At 41.3% G+C, this 25,256-nt stretch overlaps 1 protein-coding gene across 26 annotated transcripts in view; it reads left to right on the top strand.

Annotated features, from left to right (window-relative positions):
* The window catches only part of ANKS1B (ankyrin repeat and sterile alpha motif domain containing 1B), a 1,068,238-nt gene that overhangs the window by 963,186 nt on the left and 79,796 nt on the right, over positions 1 to 25,256 (top strand). For 23 of the 26 annotated variants that reach the window (XM_021093000.1, XM_021093001.1, XM_021092994.1 and 20 more), the window contains 2 exons: positions 22,223 to 22,330; positions 24,612 to 24,791. In XM_021093000.1, the coding sequence (XP_020948659.1) occupies positions 22,223 to 22,330; positions 24,612 to 24,791 (288 nt within the window). The remainder of the gene's footprint in view (positions 1 to 22,222; positions 22,331 to 24,611; positions 24,792 to 25,256) is intronic. The other 3 variants (XM_021093006.1, XM_021093007.1, XM_021093009.1) reach the window with 1 other exon arrangement.

Raw genomic sequence — 25,256 nt, forward strand, 5'->3', positions numbered from 1 at the left:
CCACCCAGTCACCCCTCCACTCAGTCCCCAAGAGGATGTTGCAGACACGAGTGACATGACTATAGGTTTACTCGGAACCAAGTCTCTTTAAGAAAGGACTAAAGCAAAAGAATTGTAAACTCTCCGACTTTGAAAGGCAAAATTCATTCTTTTCCCATACCTCAAATCCAGATTTTCATGTTTTAGGAAAACTGACAGGGAAGATGGAAAAACAACCCAATGAAGTTCTCGGAACCATCATGAAAGAGCTGCCTTTGCCAGCCAAATGGTCCTAATACAACATCCAGCTCTTAGCACCTTTTGCACTTTTCTAGAATTCCTTAACAGGAATCTGAACACATTTTCTTCTTTTTTTTCACCTTATTTTGGTAGAATGCTTTATATTTTTCAAAAGATGTTCAAATCTTTTTTGATTCCTCATAATGACTCTGTGCATGAGGAAGACAGGTTTGGAGTATTAATGAAGCAAAAGTTAACACAAGCTGCGCTTTGGTTTCTTTGCAGAGCACCTCTCCTCTCAGCCACAAGCTTTCTAAATGTGGAATATACCTTATTCCAAAGGTTCGTTTTAAAAGGGGAGGCAACATGATGGAGTGCTAGAAGCACAGGCTTTGCAGCAGAAAGGTGTGTGTGCTTTTAATCTAGACCCTGCCACCTAGTTGATAGGTCATCTTAAGCCTCAGTTTCCCCCCTTGAAACAGGAGTAACAAGGAGAGAGTTTGTGGAGATTAAACAAGGTCACATGAAAAGCACCAACTCAGCGCCTGTTTGAGGCTCGTTGACCATTGGCTCCCTTGTTCATTTTTTCTCAACATTCAGGAGAGACGGGACTCAGCAGCTGTGTGGAAAGTAATCCTCACTCACAAGAGCCTTCTCCTCGCCACCCACCCTGTTCCTTCTCCTTTCTGCAGCTGTACTGACCCACGCCCAGTTTTCTGGAGTCACCCTTTAAAAACTTTCTTCTCCTTTACCATCAGCAGCCAACACTCACCATCGCCACCCCCCCTTTCTGCTGCCAGATGTTTCTCAGATCTGCTCTCTCTTCTCATTGCCATTCATGTATTCATTCAATGACTACATTCGGCAGCCATGTCACTGCCTCATCCTTTCCCTTCTTTAAAACTTTGGTTGACGTTCCAAAGATATCAACATAATAAAACAGGCCATGTTTACTCAGCCTACACCCCATGCCAGGCCTTATTCTAAGCACTCTATACACACTGTCAAATATAATTAAGTTGGAAGACCAGATTCCTTCAGAATGCCCTTAAATTTGGCCTCCTATACTACCACTCACATATACAGTTCTCCCTTGCCAAAAATGAACAGGTGCATAAAGAAAAGTGGAAAACCATAAACAAGACATGTCATGGTCTTCTGCCCTTGCATGTCTCTGCACGTGCTATTGCTTTTGAATTGCCTTCCCTTACTTCTCTACCTGGAAAACTCCTACTCATCCCTGAAAGCTTGCCTCCTGTGCCATGGCGATGTCCCACAGGCAGGGATCGTCACTCTCTACTCCACACTTTCATAAACTGAAGGTACTCACGTGGAGCATCTGTCACCTCATCTTTCCCACTGGACCGGGAGCACCTTGAGGTGATGGTTACCTCCCATTCCTTTCTGTATGACCTAAGCAACCTAGCCGTGTCACGCCGTCCATCCTGGGTGTGTATTTTCTGATGAATAACTACACACTACAGGCTGCACTGTTGGGGTCCCCAGGGTGAGACTCTCAGAACACAGGCTGCCAGTAGACCTGGAACTATGGGATTGTAACGGTTCGGTCAAGGGCACAGTGACCAATGTCTGTACTACATGCTGCGGTTCCTTAATAAGCTCTCTTGCTTTAGTGTTCTGCACTTGAAGTAGCAAACATAATAGAACTCCACACTTAATTAAAATGTTGTTCCCTTGTTCAGTGTCAGGTTAGGTCTTGGCCGGCCTGGGGGGCTGTGAATATGGCAATATTGGAAGCTGGGCAGAGAGAATTGGAGAGAATCTTCTTCCCCCTTAAATGTTGCCTCTGTCAGCTCCATCACATCTATTATGTGGGAAATAACTTACAAGCCTCCAAAGGAAGCCTTCTGCTTAAATTTTAATCAAAAATCAAACTGAACATTTTGAAATGGAGTACTTGCTAAAGGAAGACCAGCCACTTCTAATTTCTGATATTTAATACCTAATTATCCATCTTCCCAAAAGTCTCCAGTTGAGACCATGACAGTAGGTCAGAAAGGATGGCAAATGATGCTCTTCCACTCAGGTAGTTCAACAAGACCTAAGCAACAAAAGATGCTTAATGCTGAGCTTCTGAAATTGATTTTTTTTTATGTAAGATAGGGTTTTAAATAGTAAGTATGTCGTGGGGGTGACTGTCTCTCATTTGGAAGTCAAGTAAATTTTCTACAGACAGTGATTTAATCATCAAGTAAACTGAACTAATCCAACAAAGCCCATTTGTTCTGTTGTCTTAATGATCAATTCAGATTCTCCAGCTTCCTAATAAATTGCTTGGCATTCAGTCCAAATTAACCAGAGACATACATCTGTCTGACCTTGTGTATAGACAAGATATAAGCTGTGAGGCCATTCCAAGGAATACCTCCAAATTCTAAGTTTAAACACTCTTGAATTTCAGCCCTTTTATATTGAGACAAATAGTTTATAAAACCTTTCCTCCCTGCAAAAATCCTCATAGATGAGTGCAGTGTTACTATTTTAAAATTAAAACAGTCTTTTTCAGCTTCTGCGTGACTAGAGATTTTGCAAATAGCCATGTAAATGATTATAAAATGGGGGGGAAGAGTGTTTGAAGAGTCACATTTTATTAAATTCCTAGCTAAATGCAAATTTTTTCTTTCTCAAATTCACGATGTAAATTATTCAGCTTTTGGTTTGCCCAAATGCAGTCTTTTTTTAGGAAACAAAAACTAAGCCATACTTATGTAAGATTCAAGTGCTTCATAAAAACCACTATATTAATAATACTTGGTTTTTAAATGTTGTGTTTGGAAAGGTAGCACCTCTTTCCTTCCAGCCTCCTTAACTAGCATTTGGCATAAGCGACATTTCTCTAAGAGACACTGCAGTTAAAGAGCTAAGGACCCTGCAATGATTTTTACCTCTACTCATGGTTTTCCCGCAGGGAGGCTTCAACACATTCTGTCCGTGTTCAAGAGATATAAATATCATTTCTTATGAACGTTGATGAGAGAAGAGATTAAACCTAAATAAAAACAAGAAGTGCTGGGGTAAGGAAGCCACTTTCATCTCAAGGAATTAACATATGAAATTTCAACAACTGAGGCATTTGGCCGGAAGTTCTTTTTTTAAATTGAGGTTGGAATACTTCTATGGCAAACAGTCATTTTCCATGGATTGGAAATAAACCTTGGCATTTAAATTCCTCATCAGAAATCACAATTTACTTGAATCCCATAGAGATTGAACCAAGAAGAGCTCATTTAAGCATGGGTGGGAAAATGTTGATGTAATCAGTAGGTTTGCTATTAACACTGTGGCATTTTCATCATTAGTTATGCACTTGATGGCTATCAGGTGCCCGCCATGTGAACAACACCATGTTAATTAATTATTGACATGTCTTGTACTGTCATCATTCTAGGGCAACGTAAGAATCAATTACCAATTTTTCATCATATGTTGTTTTCTGTCCAGCTTAATGTTAGAATTACCCTGAAGTAAAAATGAATAATCTCTCCCTGTGCAAATGACACTATATGATGGCAATGAGTTCAGTGACAATTGCATATGAAACCCTGTTTGCCACCACATACTAAATCATTGTTTATTGCTTGCTTTTCATTGGAGACTTGTAAATTATAATGAATTTATTGGCAAGTAGGGATATTACATTTCCATTTGATAGGTAAGCATCTACTTTTTAGAAAGCATTGCTCTTCTTTTTGTTTTTTGTCTCGAGCTCATAAATTTGATCAACAAGTTTACAAACCTGATGTAAAATAAATATAGTTCATTTCTTCATACAGTGTGCTAAGTCAGTATTTTTTCCTTGGCGCATGACTAATTTGATACTGTCATTCAGAAGACTATTGCTGTTATTTGTTTTGAGTTTGCTTTGCTTTGATCTAGTTTGATTTAGTTTTGAGCCACTTTCTAATAGCTACATGTGAGGAATACAAAGAGAATAAGACTTCTTTCCACCTTCAAGATTTTGGTCTACAGAAGGAAACATGCAAACACCTCACTGTAGCACCGTATGACAGGTGGCAGGGAATGGGTGACAAGGGTTTGGTGGAAGTTTCATCTTTTACAAAGTAACATTTGAACTTGGTCTTCACATGTGGAAAGATAAGAAGGGGTTCACTAGCTAGAGAAGAGGTGATGGACATTCCAAAAAGAAGGTACACAGCTTATAAGCCTTAAAAACCTGAAGAGGGAGTTCCCGTTGTGACTCAGCAGGTTAAGAACCGAACTAGTATCCATGAGGACATGGGTTTGATCTCTGGCCCCGCTTGGTGGGTTAAGGATCCAGTGTTGCTGTGAGCTGTGGTGTAGGTTACAGACGTGGCTTGGCTCTGGCATTGCTGTGGCTGTGGTGTAGGCCGGCAGCTGCAGCTCTGATTCAACCCCCAGCCTGGGAACCTCCATATGCCGCACTTGCCACCCAAAAAACAAAACAAAACAAAAACCTGAAGGATGCGCCCTGTTTTATCACAGATGAAGTGCTCCAGCCCCCAAAGAATCCTCCAACTCCAGAAGCATGACTTCTTTGCATACCTTTATGAGAGAGTTTACAGCAGAGGCTCTCATCTCATCCGCCGCACAGACGTCCCCGTCACCCACCAGGGCCATCCCTCTCCAGCTTTGTGAACCATGGTCTAGGCCAAGAGGAGGAAGGAGAGAACATGAAAAGGAGCTCGCCTCCCCCCCGCGCCAAAGGATGATTTTTTGCAGTAAACCTCCATTAACGGGAACTTTTAGATCCTCTTATCAGCCCTTGCTTTCAGTTCAGGAGACAGTAACAAACAACTGCTCCTAAGTATTTATTAAAAACAGCAAAGCCTGATGCTGCTGGGGCTAGTGTGCATTCATCAGGCACTGTCTGCTGCAGCAGTGACAAGTGGTCTTCACACAGCATGATCAAATGCCATGCAGTGTGCTGTCAATTAGCTGCACTTAGGCAGAGGAAGAACAAAATTTGTTTATATATATCAAATTTATAGAGTTTTATGTATTATGTATAATATATATATACACGTATATATTTATACTTCTTCCTAAATATTTCCATATATTATATATATAGGCTATATATATCCTATATTTAGGAAGACTATGTATTATATATTTAATATTTGGAATTGCATGTATTTTCTATATTAAATTTATATGTATATTATATTACTAAATATGTATACATTTAGGAAGAATTCCAAATATTTATAACATATATAACATATTATGTTTACTATGTAAGAGATATATATTTAGGAAAATTTTTCAATAAAAGACATCAACAACAGGAAAAGTGTAAACCACAAGATACACTAATTAAGTAATTGAATTAAGTGAAAATCTTGTACATTCTATATGCATATCATTATACTAAGGTTACTTAACCCCACTGTCTCATTATCTAATGTTAATTGAGGTATTATCATGTAAATATGCACCATTGAACCCCTAATGCAGCCTTTGAAAATTACCTTAATTTAAAAAAAAAATAGTTTTCATTATCTAGGAATCATTACTAACTGACAGAGATTTCAGATTGCCCTCAAATTTCCCATTACCTTTTTGTGGCCAGGGCGTCCCCTTCTGGCTTGAAAGGTTTTGGAATAATGGTGAGAGGGTGAAAGGAATAGAAGAAAAATTAATAGAATCATTTCTGTGGTAGTTATGTATTTTTTTATTTTTTTAACTAAAGCATAATTGATTTACAGTGTTGTGCCATTTTCTGCTGTACAGCAAAATGACTCAGTTATACATCTATATACATTCATTTTTAATATTCTTTTTATCATGGTCAGTCGCAAGAGACTGAACATATTTCTCTGTGCTGTACAGTAGGACCTCATTGCTTATCCATTCTAACTGTAATAGTTTGCATCTACTAACCCCAAATGTCCAATCTACCCCTCTCCCTTGGCAAGTCTGTGCTCCATGTCCGTGAGTCTCTTTCTGTTCTGTAGATAGGTTCATTTGTGCTATATTTTATATCCCACATATAAGTGATAGCTTGTGGTGTTTGTCTTTCTCTTACTGATTTACTTCACTTAGTATGAGAATCTCTAGTTGCATCCACGTTGCTGCAAATGGCCTTATTTCATTCGTTTTATGGCTGAGCAGTATCCCCTTGTATCTATGTACCACATCTTCTATATCCATTCATCTGTTGATGGACATTTAGGTTGTTTCCATGTCTTGGCTATTGTGAATAGTGTTGCTGTGAACATAGGGGTGTATACAGCATGTATCTTTTTGAATGAAAGTTTTCTCCGGATATATTCCCAGGAGTGGGATTGCTGGATCATACGGCAACTCTAATTTTAGTTTTCTAAGGAACCTCCGTACTGTTTTCCATAGTGGTTGCACCAACTTACATTCCCATCTGTGATGATAAACCTGAAAATACTTAGACTATACTGCAGGGCCCATATCATAATAAAGTACCAGTCTTTCAAATCAGCACAGAGCCTTACAGCTAAATGAGTCTCTCCGAAAAGATAGACAACTTTTGAGCAGAGGAGGGACAGCCGCTATGCTAGGCACTCCTATTACAATTGTCTCACTTGGGCCTCACAGCAACCCTGAGCGAGAAATGGCCGCAGGGTATAATGAATCCAAAGAACATGAATTTTGGAAGTCAGATCCTGGCTTTGTCACCTACTTTGGCAGGTTCCTAAAATCCCTGAGCCTTCGTCTATTCAATCCTAAAATGGAGATAATCACCAAACTTGTAAGACTGAGATAGTAGGGTCAATGAGCTGATCTTTATTATATGTGGATTCCCGTCCCCTTCTGACTCTTTATCTTGTGTCCTTTCTACTGAATCCTCTTTTTGTGTTCAGCTAAAAACTCAGGTATTTCTCTGAGCTATGGCAAAGCCGTATCTTCCCCATCTTGAACTTGCACAATGGATTTCTTCTGGCACCTTAATGTAGGACATTACATTCGTTCATGTTAAATTGAATCTTTTTGGTGTCAGTGTGTCCTGTCAGCCTGTTGAGGGAATTTTGAATTTTGCATTGGCCTATTACCGTATTAAATATCCTTCACAGCTTTATGTCATTGAACAATCTGATAAATGTTCCTCTTAGGTCTGCTTTAATACCATTAATAAAAATATTGAATAGAGCAGCATCCAAGGGGCAGGGGCTTATGGCATTCAATCAGTGGTCCCCCTCCAGGCTGTGACAAGAGTCATTCGTCAAGCCTCTTGGGTATAGATGTACAACCAGCTGTGAATCCACTTAATTTCTCTCTCATAGAGCCCACCATCTTATAGATAATGAAAGACTTCATCAAGCGCTTTATTGAAATCAAAGACACTATATCTATGGCATTCTCCTGGTCTGTCAACCTCATACTAATAACCTTGTCAAAAAAGGGAAATGAATATAGTGCAGCAAGAACTTCTTTTTAATGAGACCCATGAAGTTGGAAGAGAGGCAGATGGCACAGGGGTTGTTACCAGAGAAAAGGCGCCTGGCCAGTTGCTGCGTGCTTCCAGTTGTGACATGACATTGATGAGCTGCCCAAGTTCCAGGGCTGGGCTCAGCCCTTCTGGTTCAGAAACTGGGTTAAATCACACACTGAATGAAGTTACCATTTATTGAGATTCATTCTGTGCCAGGTACCGGGCTAGAGGCTTTTCACATCTCATTTAATGCTGACCCTGAGAGGTAAGTAGTATTTTTTAACCCCATTATTTTGGATGAGTTAAGTGAAGCTAAGTGATGTTAAATAATTGACCCAAAGCCATATATAGTAAATGCTAGAATCAAGGCTTACAGCCAGGTCGCCCTAACACCGAGCCCTGGCTCTCAGTCACTAGGTTCTGATAGAATCTTGGTGGTGTGGATTTAATTAACCTGAGAGCAGCATATCAACAAGATTTGCAGCCTGTGAGTGTGTGGTGGGAAGGCTCCCCTCACTGATCAAAGGCTTCCCACCCCTCATCTTCCACATGCCCCTTCCTGATATCTTGGGGACTGAGAAAACTGATTCTGTGATTGCTTCCCGGTGCATGCCGTATTGGAGGAAAGGGAATTTTGAGGGATCTCTCGCCTGGATGAATACAACACCTAACAAAATAGCCTCTGCCCAGTGGCAGCGAATACTAAGTGATCCAGGGGCTTCCTTCCTCCAGATTCGAGCTCTGTCAGCACTGCCAAGGCGCAGCTTCCTAATTGTGTTTTATCCATTGTTTTGCTGCTTGAATCTGCCCTCTACCCTTGCTTCTGTGCCCTGACACATACCTTCTTTGTTCGGCCGGATTTCAGTATCTCTAATTAAACAAAATAGCCAAATTGCTTGTCTATTCCATTGGCACTTTCTGGGCCAGAAAGTCATTCTGTCTCCATTCATTCTGATGGTGTGATTAATTTGGTGCTTAGAATGCAGCCTTATTTCCTAGTGCGCGAGGGAATCTCATTACCACCACCTGCTTCCCCTTCAAAACCCATGTTGGCTCCTCACAAGCGCTGCACTCTCTCCAAACATTCACAAACCATTTGCCGCAAGCGTTTAAAAAGCATAAACATTTTTACCAAAGTGTTATGGCTGGGAGAATTAAGACTCTTGAAATATACATATCGGAAGTCATAGGTCCTAATTTCCTGTCCACAAGTAACAGAAAACATCCTACTCACCCACTGGCCTATAGCTAAACAGTCCTCGGTACCTAGGGCAAAGCTGCCCTCTAGATCACGTTTTCCTTGAAATATCCTGGGCACCCTGCAGGTCACATGTTGCATATCCTTTCGTCCAAGTGCAGAATGGTACATTCCTGGAGGGCAGTGGCTTCCCTCTGGAGCATCCTGAATTAGACCCTTCAGTAATGGCCTGTTTATGCTATGCTTGCTGAATACCGGACACGTAAGGCTTTCTCCCGGCATCATTCATTTTTTAAACAGTTTTATTGCAATATAATTATGAATCATAAAAATTACCCATTTTAAGTATACAGTTCAGTGAGTTTTAGTAAATGTACACAGTTGTTCACCCATCAGTGCAATTCGGGTTTAGGACAAACTCCCTCGTGGCCATTGCAGTCCGTCACTGATCTGCTTTCTCTAAATGTAGTTCTGTATTTTCCAGAAACATCAAAAACAGTGAATCAGAAGTTCCTGTCATGGCTCAGTGATTAACAAACGTGACTAGCATGCATGAGGCTTCAGGTTCGATCCCTGGCCTCGCTCAGTGGGTTAAGGATCCAGCATTGCCATGAGCTGTGGTGTAGGCCGGCAGCGGTAGCTCCAATTAGACCCCTAGCCTGGGAACCTCCATATGCCACCAGTGCAGCCCTAAAAAGACAGAAGACCAAAAAAAAATTTTTTTTTTTTTGTCTTTTTTTGCTATTTCCTTGGGCCGCTCCCACGGCATATGGAGGTTCCCAGGCTAGGGGTCGAATCGGAGCTGCAGCCACTGGCCTATACCAGAGCCACAGCAACGCGGGATCCGAGCCGCATCTGCAACCTACACCACAGCTCACGGCAACGCCGGATCCTTAACCCACTGAGCAAGGGCAGGGACCGAACCCGCAACCTCATGGTTCCTAGTCGGATTCGTTAACCACTGCGCCACTACGGGAACTCCAAAAGACCAAAACATTTAAAAAAGGTGGTGAATCATACAACATGTAAGCATGTGTGTCTGGCTTTTCTCACTTGGCTTAATGTTTTTGACATTCATCAGTGCTATAGCATGTATCTGTATACTGTTCTCTTTTATTTCTTTTTATTATTTATTCCTTTGCATGAATACACTAGATTTTACACGACTATTTGCCAGTTGATGGAGCATCTGGATTGCTTCTGGTTTTCAGCTGTTATGAATAATGCTGTCTAAACATTCATTTACAAATCTTTGTATGGATATATGTTTCTATCTCCTGGGTTGCTTCCTAGGAGTGGACTCGATGCATTGTGTGGGAAGAAACTGAGTCATCGTGTGAGATATTGGTAGTTCTCCAAAACACAGAGGTACCATTTTGCATTCCCACTGGCAATATGAAGGGTCCGGTTTCTCTGCATCCTCGCCACCACTTGGCGTTGCCAGTCTTTCATATGTTAGCCATTCTGCTGAGTATACAGTGACTCCAGTTTTATTCTGTTGTGTGATTCTTCAGGAGATGAAGGTGATAAGGAGATAGCCAGTGGGGGTGGGGGGAAACAATGGAAGGAAAAGATTATTAAAAAAATCTCTCAGTGTTCCCATTGTGGCTCAGCAGTCGTGAACTTGACCAGTATCCATGAGGATGCAGGTTCGATCCCTGGCCTTGCTCAGTGGGTTAAGGATCTGGCATTGCTGTGAGCTGTGGTGTAGGTTGCAGACACAGCTCAGATCCTGCCTTGCTGTGGCTGTGGTGTAGGCCAGCAGCTGGAGCTCCAGTTCAACCTCTAGCCTGGGAACTTCCATATGCCACAGGTGCAGCCCTAAAAAGCAAAAAAAAAAAAACTCCCTCACTACCATCCTGCTTTCTCGTCTTGAGCCTGTCCTTGAGACTAACAATGACATCTGCTTTCCTTAGAAGTACCTTTTTTTTTTTTTTTTCCTTTTTTTTTTTTTTTTTTTCTTTTTAGGGCCTCACCTGCTACATTCGGAAGTTCCTGACTAGGGGTCACATCGGAGCTACAGTGGCTGGCCTACACCACAGCCACAGCAAGGTGGGATCTGAGCTGTATCTGCAACCTACACCACAGCTCACGGCAATGCCAGATCCTTAACCCACTGAGCAAGGCCAGAGATCGAAGCCACATCCTCACGGATACTGGCCCAGATCATTTCTCCGGAGCCACCACAGGAGCTCCAGAAACACTTTTTTTTAACCCCTAACATCCTCTTTCCCTTCATACAGGTGCTGAAATACAGTGAACACCCAGTTCTAAAGTGCAGTAGTAGCTAACTAGGCTAAGTGAAATCCATGCAAGCACTTTTTAAACCTTAATTTTAGCTAGTTTTAGATTTATGCCTCCTCCCACACCAAATTCTTTTATCAGAGCTGCTGACAAGAAAAAGAATTGACTGGTTTGAATTCATCACCCCTTCCACTATTCTGCCCTCTGATGGAGGGTGTCGTGTGCCATTAAAGTAGCTAAACAGCTAGAAGGAGGCAAAAAAAGAACAGAAAAGGAGACCATTTATAATCCAAAAATTGAGTAACCAGGACCTCACGTACCTATGATTGTCTCTTGATATTCAATCTGCCTTAAAGCTCCTCTACAAATATGTGTATGTTCATGTATTTTCATATTTCAGTTTAATTTATAATATATGGATGTGTGTTAATAATGAATTTTGTTAAACATAATTTCGTTTACAATAACAAGCCCATTGGGCATACAGTATAATAGACCATAAGTTCTATGATCTCTGAAACTGAAAGAAAATAAGTTGAAAAATCCCCTCAGTAGCCATAAATATCCTGCATGGTTAGCAAAATATAAGCAAAATTGTGGTCTCTCTGCTTCTTAAGATGCAGAGCATTTTTATGTGTTAATAATTCTGCAAAGAGATTTGCAGTTTTCAAATCCTATTAGCCCTTCATCACGTCTCAAGAATAACTTGAGACATGGGGTATAGCACGTAGTTCCCATTTGCTTTTATAACAAATTTTTCCTTCAGTAATTCCAACAATTGGGTTATTGAGCAATGCAAACCAAATTTCTCCAGCGAAAACCCAATTTGCAGCAAGCTGTACTTACGCGTAACTTACAGGGAAATTAGGTAGGAATGGATTGGTTGGTGGGTTTGTATTTTTTTAAAAAAATCTTCCAGAGCAATGTTTATGTGAAAATTTAATCAGAAAATTAGTACTTTCATCAAGAGGTAATTCAGAGAGCTTTACAAATAAACCTAAGATTCTCATTGATTACAAAAGAAGGCTTGCTACCTACCTCCAGAACTCTTAAAATGCTCAGAGGTAATTATACCATTAAGGTCTCTCTTTCTATGCAAAAGTTATCTCATTGCCTCATAATTAGTAGTTCCTGTATATTAAGACAGACTGTATTCAGAAAACACACATACCTTATCCCCCCCACCCCACCCCATCTGCCTCTCACTCTCTCTCACTGTCCCTTGCTCTCTCTGGAGCAAGATAACTTGGAACCTCTTTTCCTTGCCATGGGTTAACACAGTTGTGGTTTTGTTTTTGCTTTTGTTTTACACTAAAGTGTAGCTGACTTCCAATATTACATTCGTTTCAGGTGTACAACATAGCGATTAGATATTGTGGATTATGCTCCACATAAAGTCATTATAAACTATTGGCTGTATTCCCTGGGCTGTGCATTACATCCCTGTAACTTACTGATTTTATAGCTTGTAGTTAGTCCCTCTTATTCCCCTTCACCTGTCTTGCCTCCCCGCCCCCCACCTTCTCCATTTTGGTAGACGCTAGTTTGTTCTCTGCATCTATGAGTCTGTTTCTATTTTGTTATATTCAGTGTTTTATTTTTTGGATTCCTTGTAAAAGCGAAAATGTATAGCACTTGTCTTTCTCTGCGTAGCTTATTTCACGAAGCATAATACCCTCCAGGTTCATTCATATTGTTGCAAATGGCAAAACTGTGTTCTTTTTATGAATAATATTCTGTTCTATATATTTGTACCACATCTTACCTTCTTTATCCATTTATCTGTTGGTGGGCATTTAAGTTGCTTCTATATCTTGACTATTGTAAATAATGCTGCTACAAACACTGGAGTGCATATATCTTTCCGAATTAGTGTTTTCATTTTCTTCAGCTATATACCCAGGAGTGGAATTGCTAGATAATGTGGTAGTTCTATTTTTAATTTTTTGAGGAACCTAGATACTGTTTTCCATAATGGCTGTATCAATTTACATTCCCACCAATAGTATTCTAGGGTTGCCTTCTCTTCACATTCTCACCAACATTTGTTATTTCTTGTCTTTTTTACTAACAAACACCATTTTAACACATTATGATTTTGATTGGCATTTCCTCAGTAATTAATGACGTTGAGCATTTTTTCATTGCCTGTAGGCCAGCTGCATGTCTTCTTTGTGGAAATGCCTATTCAGGTCCTTTGCCTATTTTTAAAATCAGGGTTTTTTTTTTTTAATGTATTGAGTTGTATGAGTTCTTTGTATATTTTGAATATTAACCCCTTATCACAAATATAATTTGCAAATATTTTCTCCCATTCAGTAGGTTGTCTTTTTGTTTTGTTGATGGTTTTCTTCTCTGCATGAAAGCTTTTAAGTTTGATTAGGTCTCATTTTTTTATTTTGTTTTTACTTGCCTTTCCTAAGATGACAGATCCAAAAAATATTAACATCTATGTCAGAAAATATACAGCCTGTTTTCTTCTAGGTGTCTTATGGTATCAGATCTTATACTTAGATCTTTTTATAAAATAAATCCATTTGAGAATATTTCTGTATATAGTGTAAAATGTTCTAATTTCATTCTTTTACCTGTAGTTTTCCTGACACCACTTATTAAAGAGACTATCTTTTCCTTATTGTATATTCATGACTCCTATGTAGTAGATTAATTGACCATATGTTCATGGGTTTATTTCTAGGCTCTCTGTTCTGTTCCATTGATCTGAGTCTTTTTTTGTGCCAGTACCTTACTCTTTTGATTACTATAGCATTGTGGTATAGTATCAAGTCAGGGAGTGTGATACTTTCAGATTTGTTCTTTTTTCTCAGGATCTCATTGGCAATTCTGGGTCTTCTCTATGGACAAATTTTAGGATTATTTGTTATAGTTCTGTGAAAAATGTCATGGGTATTTTTATAGGGATTACATTAAATATGTAGATGGCTTTGGGTAGCATGGCCATTTTAACAATATTAATTCTTCTGATCCATGAACATAGGATGTCTTTCCATTTATTTGTATCCTCTTCAGTTTCGAACACCATTGTATTTTGATGGCATCTGTCATACAAGCTGTTATTTGCTGATTGTTCAGCAACAGTTGCTCTGAAAAGTAATAGCAGAAGGAAAAGAAAATTTGGAAAATCTAGTCATAGGTTTTTGGTTTTTTTAGATGAAGTGTTAAAGGTATAGGAAAGAAGTTATAGATGGTGGGCTGTAAGGGAGTTTTGCATCATCCTTGGCAAAACTGTGTAAAGGAATTAGGTGCTAAAACTCAGAACGAATGAGAAACTATTGAGAGTACAAAGGGAAAGAAATAGGATATAGCTGTTCCTTTCTTCTCCTCTTTGACTTTAAGAGATATCTCCTCTACTTCATCTGTTGTCCATTGCAAAAGGGATCTGATTTGAGATTTGGGGGATACCCCATTAAGGGGTACTTGTGTGCTAGATGCCATGAGGGACCCTAGAATGCATGACACTGTATGTGACCTCCCAGAGTTTACAGTCTAGTTGAACAAGTGAGACACATACACATAACAAAAGAGCTAGCAATACACACCCCTGTGTATTAAGTGTCAGTAGCACAGGGCAGCCCATAAATACTAGAGAAGTTCAACAAGAGAAGTGAGCAAGGAGGGCTTTAGGTGGATCTTAATTTCATCATTGCAATATTCTAATGATAAGGAGGAAGGACATTCTAGAGAATGCAGAGGTTTATATATTTGGGCAAAAGAGACATGGAGACTTGGAGACATGGAAGATATTTGTCCAGCTGAAGTTAAAGACATTTTAGATTAATAGGAGAGAGGGCTGGAGAGGTGAAAAGCGTGGTTCTTCATCTAAAATCTACCCGGAGATATCCATAATAGCACATTTAAGTAACAAAAATCATATTCAAAATGTTACTGATAGGGTTATTCAAGAATAAGGTAAGAAAGTTTTAAGTTTCTGTTATATTTTAAAGTGAAATAATGCCCTAATTCAGTACTTTATAATTGCCAGAACAGTTTCCTAACCATTCTCATTCAGTCCATAGAAATCCCTTTAAGTCTTGAAAGGCTGTGTAGACATATATATTTAGATAGATGGATGGATGGATGGATGGATGGATGGATGGATGGATACATACATCATTTGCTGGAATATATACATACCCACATTTTAAACAATATTTTCCCACCTACTGGATTGAGAGTCTTAAAGGACTGAATATTTTTTCTTCTCTATTGCTCATAAATTGCATAACATGGTGATTATATGTGAAAGACATCCAATAAATGTTTGTTGAATAAGATTATCATTGGCCCTTAAATCACAACTCAAAGATGGTGAAGATCACTTAGCTAGAAGAGTCAGGGCAAGAACAAAGTGTCATGACTATCTGTTCCAGAGGTCCTTCTAGCCACCATGGCATTCCAGACGTGGATTATTACAGCCCAAAGAATGAGAGAGAAAATGTCAGAGTCAAAAATCAAATGCAAGTTCACCCGAGGATTTCTGGAATTGTGGGAGTTGAAATTAAATGACACACAGGCACTTTTGCCTTGATGCTCTCAAGCGGAAAGTGTTTAGAAATTATTACCAGGGAATGGGAAATCTTTTGCATTTAATTTGCAATTTTAGTTCTGAAAAGGAGAACAGAGCTGATAAACTTTCATCTCAGCCTCCATTCTGGGCATTCAGAACACTTACAGTTTTGTTAGAAGAGGCCACTCTGAAGCCAGATGAGCTCTCTAGACTTGCATGGGAGCTGCTGTCCTTAGTTTGGCAAATATCTAGAAAAAGAAAAGAGGAAATAATCTACCCTTTCAATATGGAAGGGGGATTCTACATGCAGGATGGAGCTGTTTCGTCCAAAATACCATTGAAGTAAAAGTAAAATAAAAATCCCTCCCTAGAAAAAAACCCAGAAATACAAAGGATGCAGTCCCATGGAGATTACCAGAGTCACCCATGTGCTCAGCTCTGCCGCATGTGTAATCTCTGGAGGATTCCAGCTACATGTGTTGTTTCACGTCTGTCAGCTAAATCTAAACTCCAAAATATAACAAATGCAGAATGTGACACTGAGGAACATTATGTGGGTTTGGGATTTTCCCTGGAGAGCTTGGTCCAGCCGGCAGTAAATGGATTAAGATTTCACGCGGAACACGGAGACAGACTGTTGCTATGTGATTCTTCTTCATGACTCACGTGCATTCCTGCCGCTTTCTTGGGTGTTTTTCATATTGTGTCTACACAAACAAACATGGCAACGAATATGGACGTTGTAGGACGATAGCATCTTTTAAAAGCACGTGAAATGTTTGCTAGCCAGAAAAGGAGCACAAACTAAATTTCCAATGGTAAGGAGAACGCTTAATGAATTATGACATACTTCTCAAAGGCAATACTATGGGAATATGGAGTTACTTTGAAGGTCTGCTGAGAGCTGAATATGTAGGAAAGTTCTTACAGTTTAATACTGAGTGAAAAAATTAAGGTGAAAATCGTGCTTACATAATAGCCACCCCAAAACATAATCATGGGTACAAAATGAAGGGAAATATACCTACATGCCAATAGCCAAGGAGAACTTGTTCTCTTATTTGTACTTCCTGTACTTCCAGTCTCTGTACTGGGAAAGGAGTATTGTTGTTATAATCAAAACATTGTTTAATTTTTAAAAAGCAGAAAAAGAGACAAAGCATGTTTAAATATCACGTTAAACTTAACATATTTAATTTATATCACATTACATTTAAAAAGAAAAAAAAAAGCAGTCTGAGTCCCTGACTTCCAGTTTGCTATGACATATATTCTGATGTGAGCTATTCAGCGTGAAGATAATGTCATGATATTGTCTAGCAGAGTTCCCAGAGAGAAACGCAGAAACATAAATGACAGTGACATAATATTATAGCATTGTCGCTCAGCACAGTTATTCTCCTATTGCCAGGGTATGTGAAGGGGTTTCTGAGGTTGTCCTCTTTAGTTTATACTGGAGACGATTCCTAGAAGCAGCTACTACTCTGATGAATGGATACCAATATGTAGCAGGCTCTGTTGTTTCAACAACATCTTTCCCTTTGACCCATGTTTCTCATGATGGTTGTAATAAAAGCCATTAAAAACGCATGTAGTAACTTTAATTTCTTACCTATTGGAACTCAGCAGTTGGAACCACATTCTTGTCCTTATGTGTATAATAGTGTTTTCTTAGTTAATGCTTTGGCTGTGTAGTTATTTGTGCCCACTTTCTCTGGGCTTCTGCTTTAAATCCACCAAATAATTTTGGCAGAAATGCCATTTTGTTTTTTGAGTTGAGCAGAAATGGCTCAATGTCTTGGAATAACTAAATACCCAGTATGTTACCAGTCCTTTATCTTTTACTCCAGTGAGCTCCTTCCTTTTATATGCAGTTAACTTTTCACTCAAGCAGTGGTGAAAACCATGCAGAATTCTTTTCCACCACTGTAACCATTGCTCTGGCTCTTTGAAAACGGAAGGTTTATTACTGACTGGTGATGAGTTATGGTGACTGGGGCGGTAGGATTTCACTGCTTTCCTATCTGCTTACAACAATGGTCAGATGTTAACCTGTTCTCATTCAAGCCCACTCAACTGCCTTTGGACTTAACTTTTCCATAATTCTGTCTATCTTTGGACTATTCTGTCTCTTATTGTCTTATCAATTAGATTTCTTACTGTCAGCTTCAGAGTTTTGAAGGCAAATGTCACCCTCCCTACACTCTAATATTAGCCAACTTGGATTGAATCTTAGGTTGATGAAGACTTCTTTTGTGTATAAATGCATTTTACAAAGAATTCTGCAAGGTACCCTGAAGCTCAAACCCTGCCATTAACCTTGTCCAAAACGGAAGCTGTGTTATTGTAATGTTTTCAGACGATCATGGCCCAATATAAATGTTTGGAACATGATAACTGGAAATAAAAAGCAGCATCTTCAGAAGCATTATCACGTGTGACTGAGCGTGTAGCTAAGGCCAGATGATGCAGAGGTTGACAGCAGGAAGGAAGGGCGTGGTGAGTGTAGAGAGCAGGTCAGGAATCAGGTGCAGACCCCAGCCATGACAGCTATCAGCAGTGAGACCTTCAACACACGACTCAGTATCTCCAAGGCTCAGGATTTGCATTTTACACGTGAATAAGGCACTTGGCACAGTGTCTGACATGACTAGAACCAGGCAAGTGGTCAATAAATGTAACCATCAGTATCTTCTGTGACATGGGATCATTTATAACAAAGGAGAGTGACCCAGGTATTCTTGATGTTACTCATCACCCTGTGTTAACTTGTTCATTCTATCATCTGTCTCCTTATCTCCCTCTTTTGGGTACTTCTCTGGAGGAGAAGCAATGGTTCCAGTGTGGAGAGCTGCCTCAGCTTACCTCCTACTTGCAGATTTAATGGTGGGATGAAAAAAGAGGATACGTTCTTTTAGACTAAGTCTGGCGTTAAACTAGCAGCTAGGAACCAGACTCCTTCCTACATGTGACTTCAGTGATGGCTTTTCCAAGGCCAACCACCTCTCTTCATGCAAGGCACCAGCGTATTTGTTGGACCTGATTAACTTTATGCTAATGACCAAGTCTCTGTTTTCCGGAGTCAGATTTCCGAGCATCCTGAGCGACCATAAACTGAAACAAGCACATCGTGAAGGTCGCATTTTCTGTGTGCCTGACACTGTGCTGATAATTCTCACAGCTTCACGCTTCATCTTCCCAACAATGCTGGAGATTGGCGTTAACTTCCTCACTTTATAGGTGAAAAAACTGGGATCAGAGGAGTCAGGTAACTTGCCCTGAATTTGAGTTGTAGAGACTAAACCAAAAGTAGCAAACCCCAACTCAATTTTATCACAGTTATTTGCTAGTTGTTATCAGTTATTTGTCAAAATAATTTTGAATGTCATTATTGCTATAAAAACATTTCTTAGCAGATGCAGGGGCCACAGGTACTGAATCACCATCGAGTCCAATTGCTACTGCGAGGAAGGCAGTGGGGATTTTATGAGAGGAATTTGTACCTAGTGGAAACTGTGGCAAAGTAATTGAGAATAAGAATAAAAGAGAATAAGAAAATGTGGTGGTGTTTTAGACTTGCAAATACACTTGAAAGGTTAATGTTGTATTTTTCTGAAATGGATTTTTTTATCTTGATGTTTTAAAAAAAAAAACAATGCAAGAATATAAGGGCATTTCTCTGGATCATATGGACAATGTTGCCTGCAAATAATCAGCCCTGGCGCCACGCTTATTTAGCATATTTATAAATCATCTGAAAGAAGGAGTATATGGTGAAATTCCAGATTTGCAAAAACTGCTAAGCTCTTCCAGGTAATGAAATGCCAAGCTGGCTAATAGGAATGCAGAAAGATAACACAGGGTTACAGGAGTGGGCAGAGGAGAGCAGATGGGCTTCAGCATGGAAAACTGCAAGATAAGAAGTGTAGGGAGAAATCATTCAAACTATCCTTCCAAGATTAAAGGGCTTTGAACTATCAGCTATCACAAAATTAAGAGGTTTTACAGTCAGTGTATATTTTTGCCTACTTGTTCCTACTGCAGCTAAAAGGCCAGCCAGAAATCAGGAGTTTTTAAAGGGGACATTTAAAGCAGGAAATAATATCCAACTAAAATATAAGGCTATGGTTCACTTATACCTGGAATATTGTAAGTAATTTGTTCAGCAGACCTGAAGCAGGGGAAGAGAAGTGACAGAGGGAGTGGACTGAAATGACCAGTGGGAAAGAGGAGCTGCTTTATGAAAACAGCCCACAGGGTATGTGTTGTGGCTCAGCAGGTTAAGAATCTGACTAGTATCCATGAGGATGTAGGTTCGATCCCTGGCCTCACTCAGTGGATTAAGGATCCGGCGTTGCCACAAGCTGCAGCACAGTTTGAAGATGCTGCTCGGATCCAGTGTTGCTGTGGCTGTGGTGTAAGCTAGCACCTGCAGCTCTGATTCAACCCCTAGCCTGGGAACTTCCATATGCCACAGGTGCAGCTCTAAAAAGAAAAAAGAAAAACAGCCTGCAAAGATGAGGATTCGTCAGCTTGGCAAGGGGAAGGTTCATAAAATCAGAGGGACGTGGTGCATGGAGGCACACCTAGGTTAACATTTACTGTCTCGTACTTAGCAGACGTGGGTCAGAGAGAGAATAAAAGGAATAGAGCATCATGCTACTTTAAAATCAAAATCAGGAGTTCTCTGGTGGCCTAGCAGTTAAGGACTCAGCATTGTCACAGCTGTGGCTCAGGTTACTGCTGTGGCTCAGGTTCAATCCCTGGCCCGGGAACTTCCACATGCATCAGAGGCGGCCAACAATAAATACATTTTTTTAAAAATGTTTTAAGTCGCCAAAAAGAAAGTTTACAAAATTAAAAAAAAATCTTTTTAAATTAAAAATGTAAAATTGAAATCAGTCTAGGCAGAAAGGCCAATAGGCTAACTGACAAATAGACAAATAAAACTTAAAGATGGCACAGAATAAGTGCCAAAGAAATGCCCACCTCAACCCCCTAAAACTTGAAAAGAGGGAAATTTTTTAAAAATCATTTTCATGATGGGTCATATACTTTGGGAACTAGTTACCCAACAAGAGCTGTTCCATCCTGGCACTACATGTGTACAAGAAAGAGGTAAGCATATTTCTTATGAGTGCGTTTATAATTTGTTGTTTGAAAAAGTCAGTAATATTTGGAAATATGCCTAAACTTGCTGTGTGCTTGGAAGAAAACAAATTTTGGAATCAGGCAAACCGTATTCAAATCCCAGAGCCACCACATGCAGGCTCTTGGGTAGGCTGCTTAACCACTCTGAACTTCCGTCTGGTTGGGAACGTTGGAATGAATGAAAGAGAGAAGCATAAAGCTCTGGGGAGGGCTGGGGACAGGGCCTCTCTGCAAGGCTTGGTTTCCTTTGTCATCTCTTCTACATTGTGCGGTTTGCAGCACTGTCAGACTCAAAAAGCCCGTGCCTGCTGTGTAGCACTGAGACCTATGTCAAGTCACTTATGATGGCGCGTGATAAGGGGAGAAAAGGGAATGTATACATGTATGTGTAACTGGGTCACCAACCATGCTGTACAGTAGAAAAAAAAATTGTATTGGGGAAATAACAAAACAATTAAAAAAAAAAAAAAGCCTATCTTGTGGACACTCTGATCAGGCAGTGTTGATTCTTTCTTTTTCTTTCTTTCTTTCTTTCTTTCTTTCTTTCTTTCTCTCTTTCTTTCTTTCCTTCCTTCCTTCCTTTTTGTTTACAGCCACACCTACACCATATGGAATTTCCTGGGCTAGGGGGTCGAGTCAGAGCAGCAGAGCCACAACAGGAACTCCAGGCTGTGTTGATTCTAGTCCTACTTTGCTACTTTGCTCTATATTAACATTCATTCTTCCCTATTCATTGAGCGCCTGTTATTTCAAACATTGCTTTGGGTGTTTGAAAAATAATAATGATAAAAATATCTCGGGACCTGCTCTCCGGAAGCTGATGAGAGAGGGCTACACAAACAAATAAAGCGATTTCAGAGAATGATACAAAGAAGATCACAGGGTGGAGTGAGCCGAGGACTCGGTTCTCTTAGAGAGGAAGTGGGAAGGGCCTTTGCGAGGAGACAACACTTAAGCAACGTCCAGGGGAATGAGAAGGTGTCATTTGAAGATCTTGGGGTGAGCATTCCAGGCAGGCGGACAGCCAGAGGCAGAGGCCCCCAGGCCGGAAAGAAGACGGAGTGTTCAAGGAACAGAGAGGGCGGGAGAGGAGAGAGGCAGGCACACGGAGAAGGACAGAGGGCAGCCAGCCCTGTAGGGCCCTGGGGCCGGGTCAGGACCAGGATTTTATTCTGAGGGCACTAGGGGCTGCTGAGGCTGAGGCCTGTCTTAGGCTTTGGAAAGGCCCTGTGGCTGTGTGCTGGGGAGCTGGACCCTAGGGCCAGCGCCGCCCTGCTTTCTCTTGCTCCTGCTGCCCCCTCCTGCTCTGATCCTCTCTCTCTGCACGCAGGGCACACACACACTGAGTTTACCCTGCATCTCTCCCGGTGCAGAGGTCACACTGCACAAATTCTTTCCACTCCTGGGTCTTGCAGGACAGATCAAAATTATTTTTCTCAAATGAAATCTTTAACCCAAATTTATGTCGTTTCAGGTTTTAAAAATCAATTTGATTGGCCACAGGAAACGGATTTTGGCGTCTCTGGGGGACAGGCTGCACGACGATCCACCACAGAAGCCCCCTCGGTCCATCACCCTCAGGGTAAGTGCCCAGCCTGCTCGGTTTGTCCTCCGCTCTTACCCTCAGAAATGATCTTGTGCAGTGGAGTAAAAGTGACTGGCACCGATGGGGAAGCATAGGCTGCTTTCCGGGCAGCTCACCTTATCAGTATAAAAAAAAACCCTCTATTCAATAGTGTTTTCTAAGACAAGATTTATTGGGTAAATATTTATTTTTGAGACTTAGATTTACATCTGAAAAACCATAGCCTTTAGAGAACCGCTCCGCCACCCCCATCCCGCACTCCCCGCTACACCAAGAGAGAGGAAATAAGTTTTCTGTCCAACTCCTCAAACCCACAGAAAGAAAATCGATCAAGGACCACAGTTAAGTAAAAGATCGATTTAAAATTAACCTTAGGGTCTTCTGTTTTTTAAGTGAAAATTGCCCAGTTTTACCCACTTCAAAAATGAAGAACAGAGAATCTGGAACTTAAGAAACTATGTCAGCTGTACGTTAGAATTATGGGGTAGAAAACTTAGAGAGAAACTGCAGAAGGAAGAGAAAGAAAGTGGAAGGGGAAGGAAGGTAAGAAAGAAGAGAAGGGGGTGTTCCCATCGTGGCGCAGCGGAAACGAATCCGACTAGGAACCGTGAGGGTGCGGATTCGATCCCTGGCCTCGCTCAGTGGGTTAAAGATCTGGCGTTGCTGTGAGCTGTGGTGTAGGTCACAGACGCAGCGTGGATCTGGGGTTGCTGTGGTGTAGGCCGGCAGCTGTAGCTTCGATCAGACTCCTAGCCTGGAAACCTCCATATGCCAGGGGTGTGGACCTAAAAAGCATAAAAAAAATAATATTAAATAAAAAATAAAGAAGAGAGAGAAAGAGACAGAAGATTGCCAGGCAAAACAGCAGCAGGAGGATGTAGCCAACTGTCCCTGGTGTTCATGAGGCCTGCAGGAACTTTTCAGAAATTCACTAGCATCTGCATGACCATTTGAAGCGTTCCAACTCGGTTCTCTTTAGTTCGTCTGGCACCTGCTTGCCTCTGATTCCCTTTCTGCAAGTGTCAGAAGGAGTCGTGATAATAAATGAACACAAAAGGGTTCATGCGATGAAACGCAGTCGAATGAATGCCTCTTATCAGTGAGCTTCAGCCAACAGCATAGCTACGGACAGTATAGAGGAGGATCAGGCAGGAGAGGAGCTGTTAAGATTTTTGAAGCCAGTTGAGATTTAAAGGAGAAGAAAAGATCTCGGGAAATGCAAGAGAATAGGCTCGAGCAGGGAGCCATGAGGAAAACTGACGGCTGGGGAGTTGGGATACACTGGGATATTTGGAGGCTAGTGAGGGCTCTGGGAGTAGTGAACATGGAACGGGACCTATTTTTCTCCCTCAGTAGGAGGAGCCCCAAATAAGTTGGGGGAAATGAGGCTGGAAATGCCTTCGTTTTATTGCACCACAAGGAGAAGGGTAGAGGCCCCATCAATGTAACCATTCCGAATGACCCCTTAGAAGAGTAATTCTCTGCTTCTTACCTGACTCACCCTCCTTCCTCTTCTGAGCCTGTTCTTCTGGCTCCCTGGAAGAGCCTTAGGGAAACAACAAACAGATCAAATACGGAGTTTCCCAGGGAAAAAGGGCAGGACCTTAATCCATCGGAGGAGGTCCCAGACATCGTGGAGAGTCGCCTGGTGAATCAGCACGATCCGGCCCTCCTCTTACTTGCAAACCCTAGAGCCCAACTGTCTGCAGCCCTTTATATCTCACTGCTCGACCAGCTCCCCCGGGTCGTCTTTGCCCTTGAAGTCCCTCCTCTGTCGTTACATGCATGGCTCTGCAGTCCGTGCCTGTGACATGCTTTCCATGCTGTGTCTTCTCCCCGGCCCGACGGCCAGGCCGCTCTTCGCTGGAGGATCAAGGCCAGAGGGGTCCCATTTTAGCTTTCTCCTCGTAGTATCTGCCCTGGTGAGGCCACTCTATCCACGTGACGACACGGCTCCTTCCCACGTGAACATATGTGGTAGTGTCAGGGGTGCCCGACACAGGTCTGCCTCTCTCCCGAAATCATCCATGGTGCTGGCTTGAGAAAACAGAGTCTGATTCTTTACTCTGTAAACCTTCCACCTAACGTGCTGGGGGAGGGGGGAGTACGGACTAGATCGGGCCATTAACGAAACGGTGGAACGCCATGGATTCCTGGGCATATGATTCAGAAAAGATTCCCCGCCCCCCACAGTGTGTCTTGTCGGTAGTTCACGATTTTGAAACCAAAGGTCGGCCACGAGAACATGGTATTTATTTCGTGATGTATTTCCATTCAGGAACCCAGTGGTAATCACACTCCTCCTCAGTTGTCTCCATCACTTAGCCAAAGCACTTACACCACTGGTGGCTCCCTAGACGTTCCTCACATTATCATGCAGGGCGATGCAAGGAGGAGAAGAAATGAAAACTACTTCGATGATATTCCCCGATCCAAACTGGAGAGGCAGATGGCCCAGGTAAGGTGTTCGAAGCCTCTGTGATGTTTCTGTCTTTCACCCGTATCAAGTCACGCGTTCCAATTTTGAAGCTGCTTATGGTGGGTGTGTGTGGTGCACAACCGAACTGAAATGTGACCGTGTTATGCCGTGGCTCGCATTCCCTGCTCCGTTGGACTAGACCGAAACAGAGCTTTCTGGGAAGGGAATGGAATGGGCCCACCGATCCTTGCTGTCTATGCCTTTCGTTACTGAAGAAGTTATGTCTGATCTCACTGCACCCAGAAAGGTTTTGCCCTAAAAGGAATAATACCGTGTAAGAATCAAACCATAATGAAAAATAAATCCTAAAAATCGAGATCATAGAATGTACATTGGTGGGATGAGAGGGCAGAAGTCAGAGGAGAGTATTAACTCCGAGTAATGTTGTTAATTTCCTCCCAAGTTTACGCATTTGTATAGAATCATGCAGTGGGGACCAGTGGC

The sequence above is a fragment of the Sus scrofa genome, chromosome 5 (assembly GCF_000003025.6).
Source record: "Sus scrofa isolate TJ Tabasco breed Duroc chromosome 5, Sscrofa11.1, whole genome shotgun sequence".
NCBI lineage: Eukaryota > Metazoa > Chordata > Mammalia > Artiodactyla > Suidae > Sus > Sus scrofa.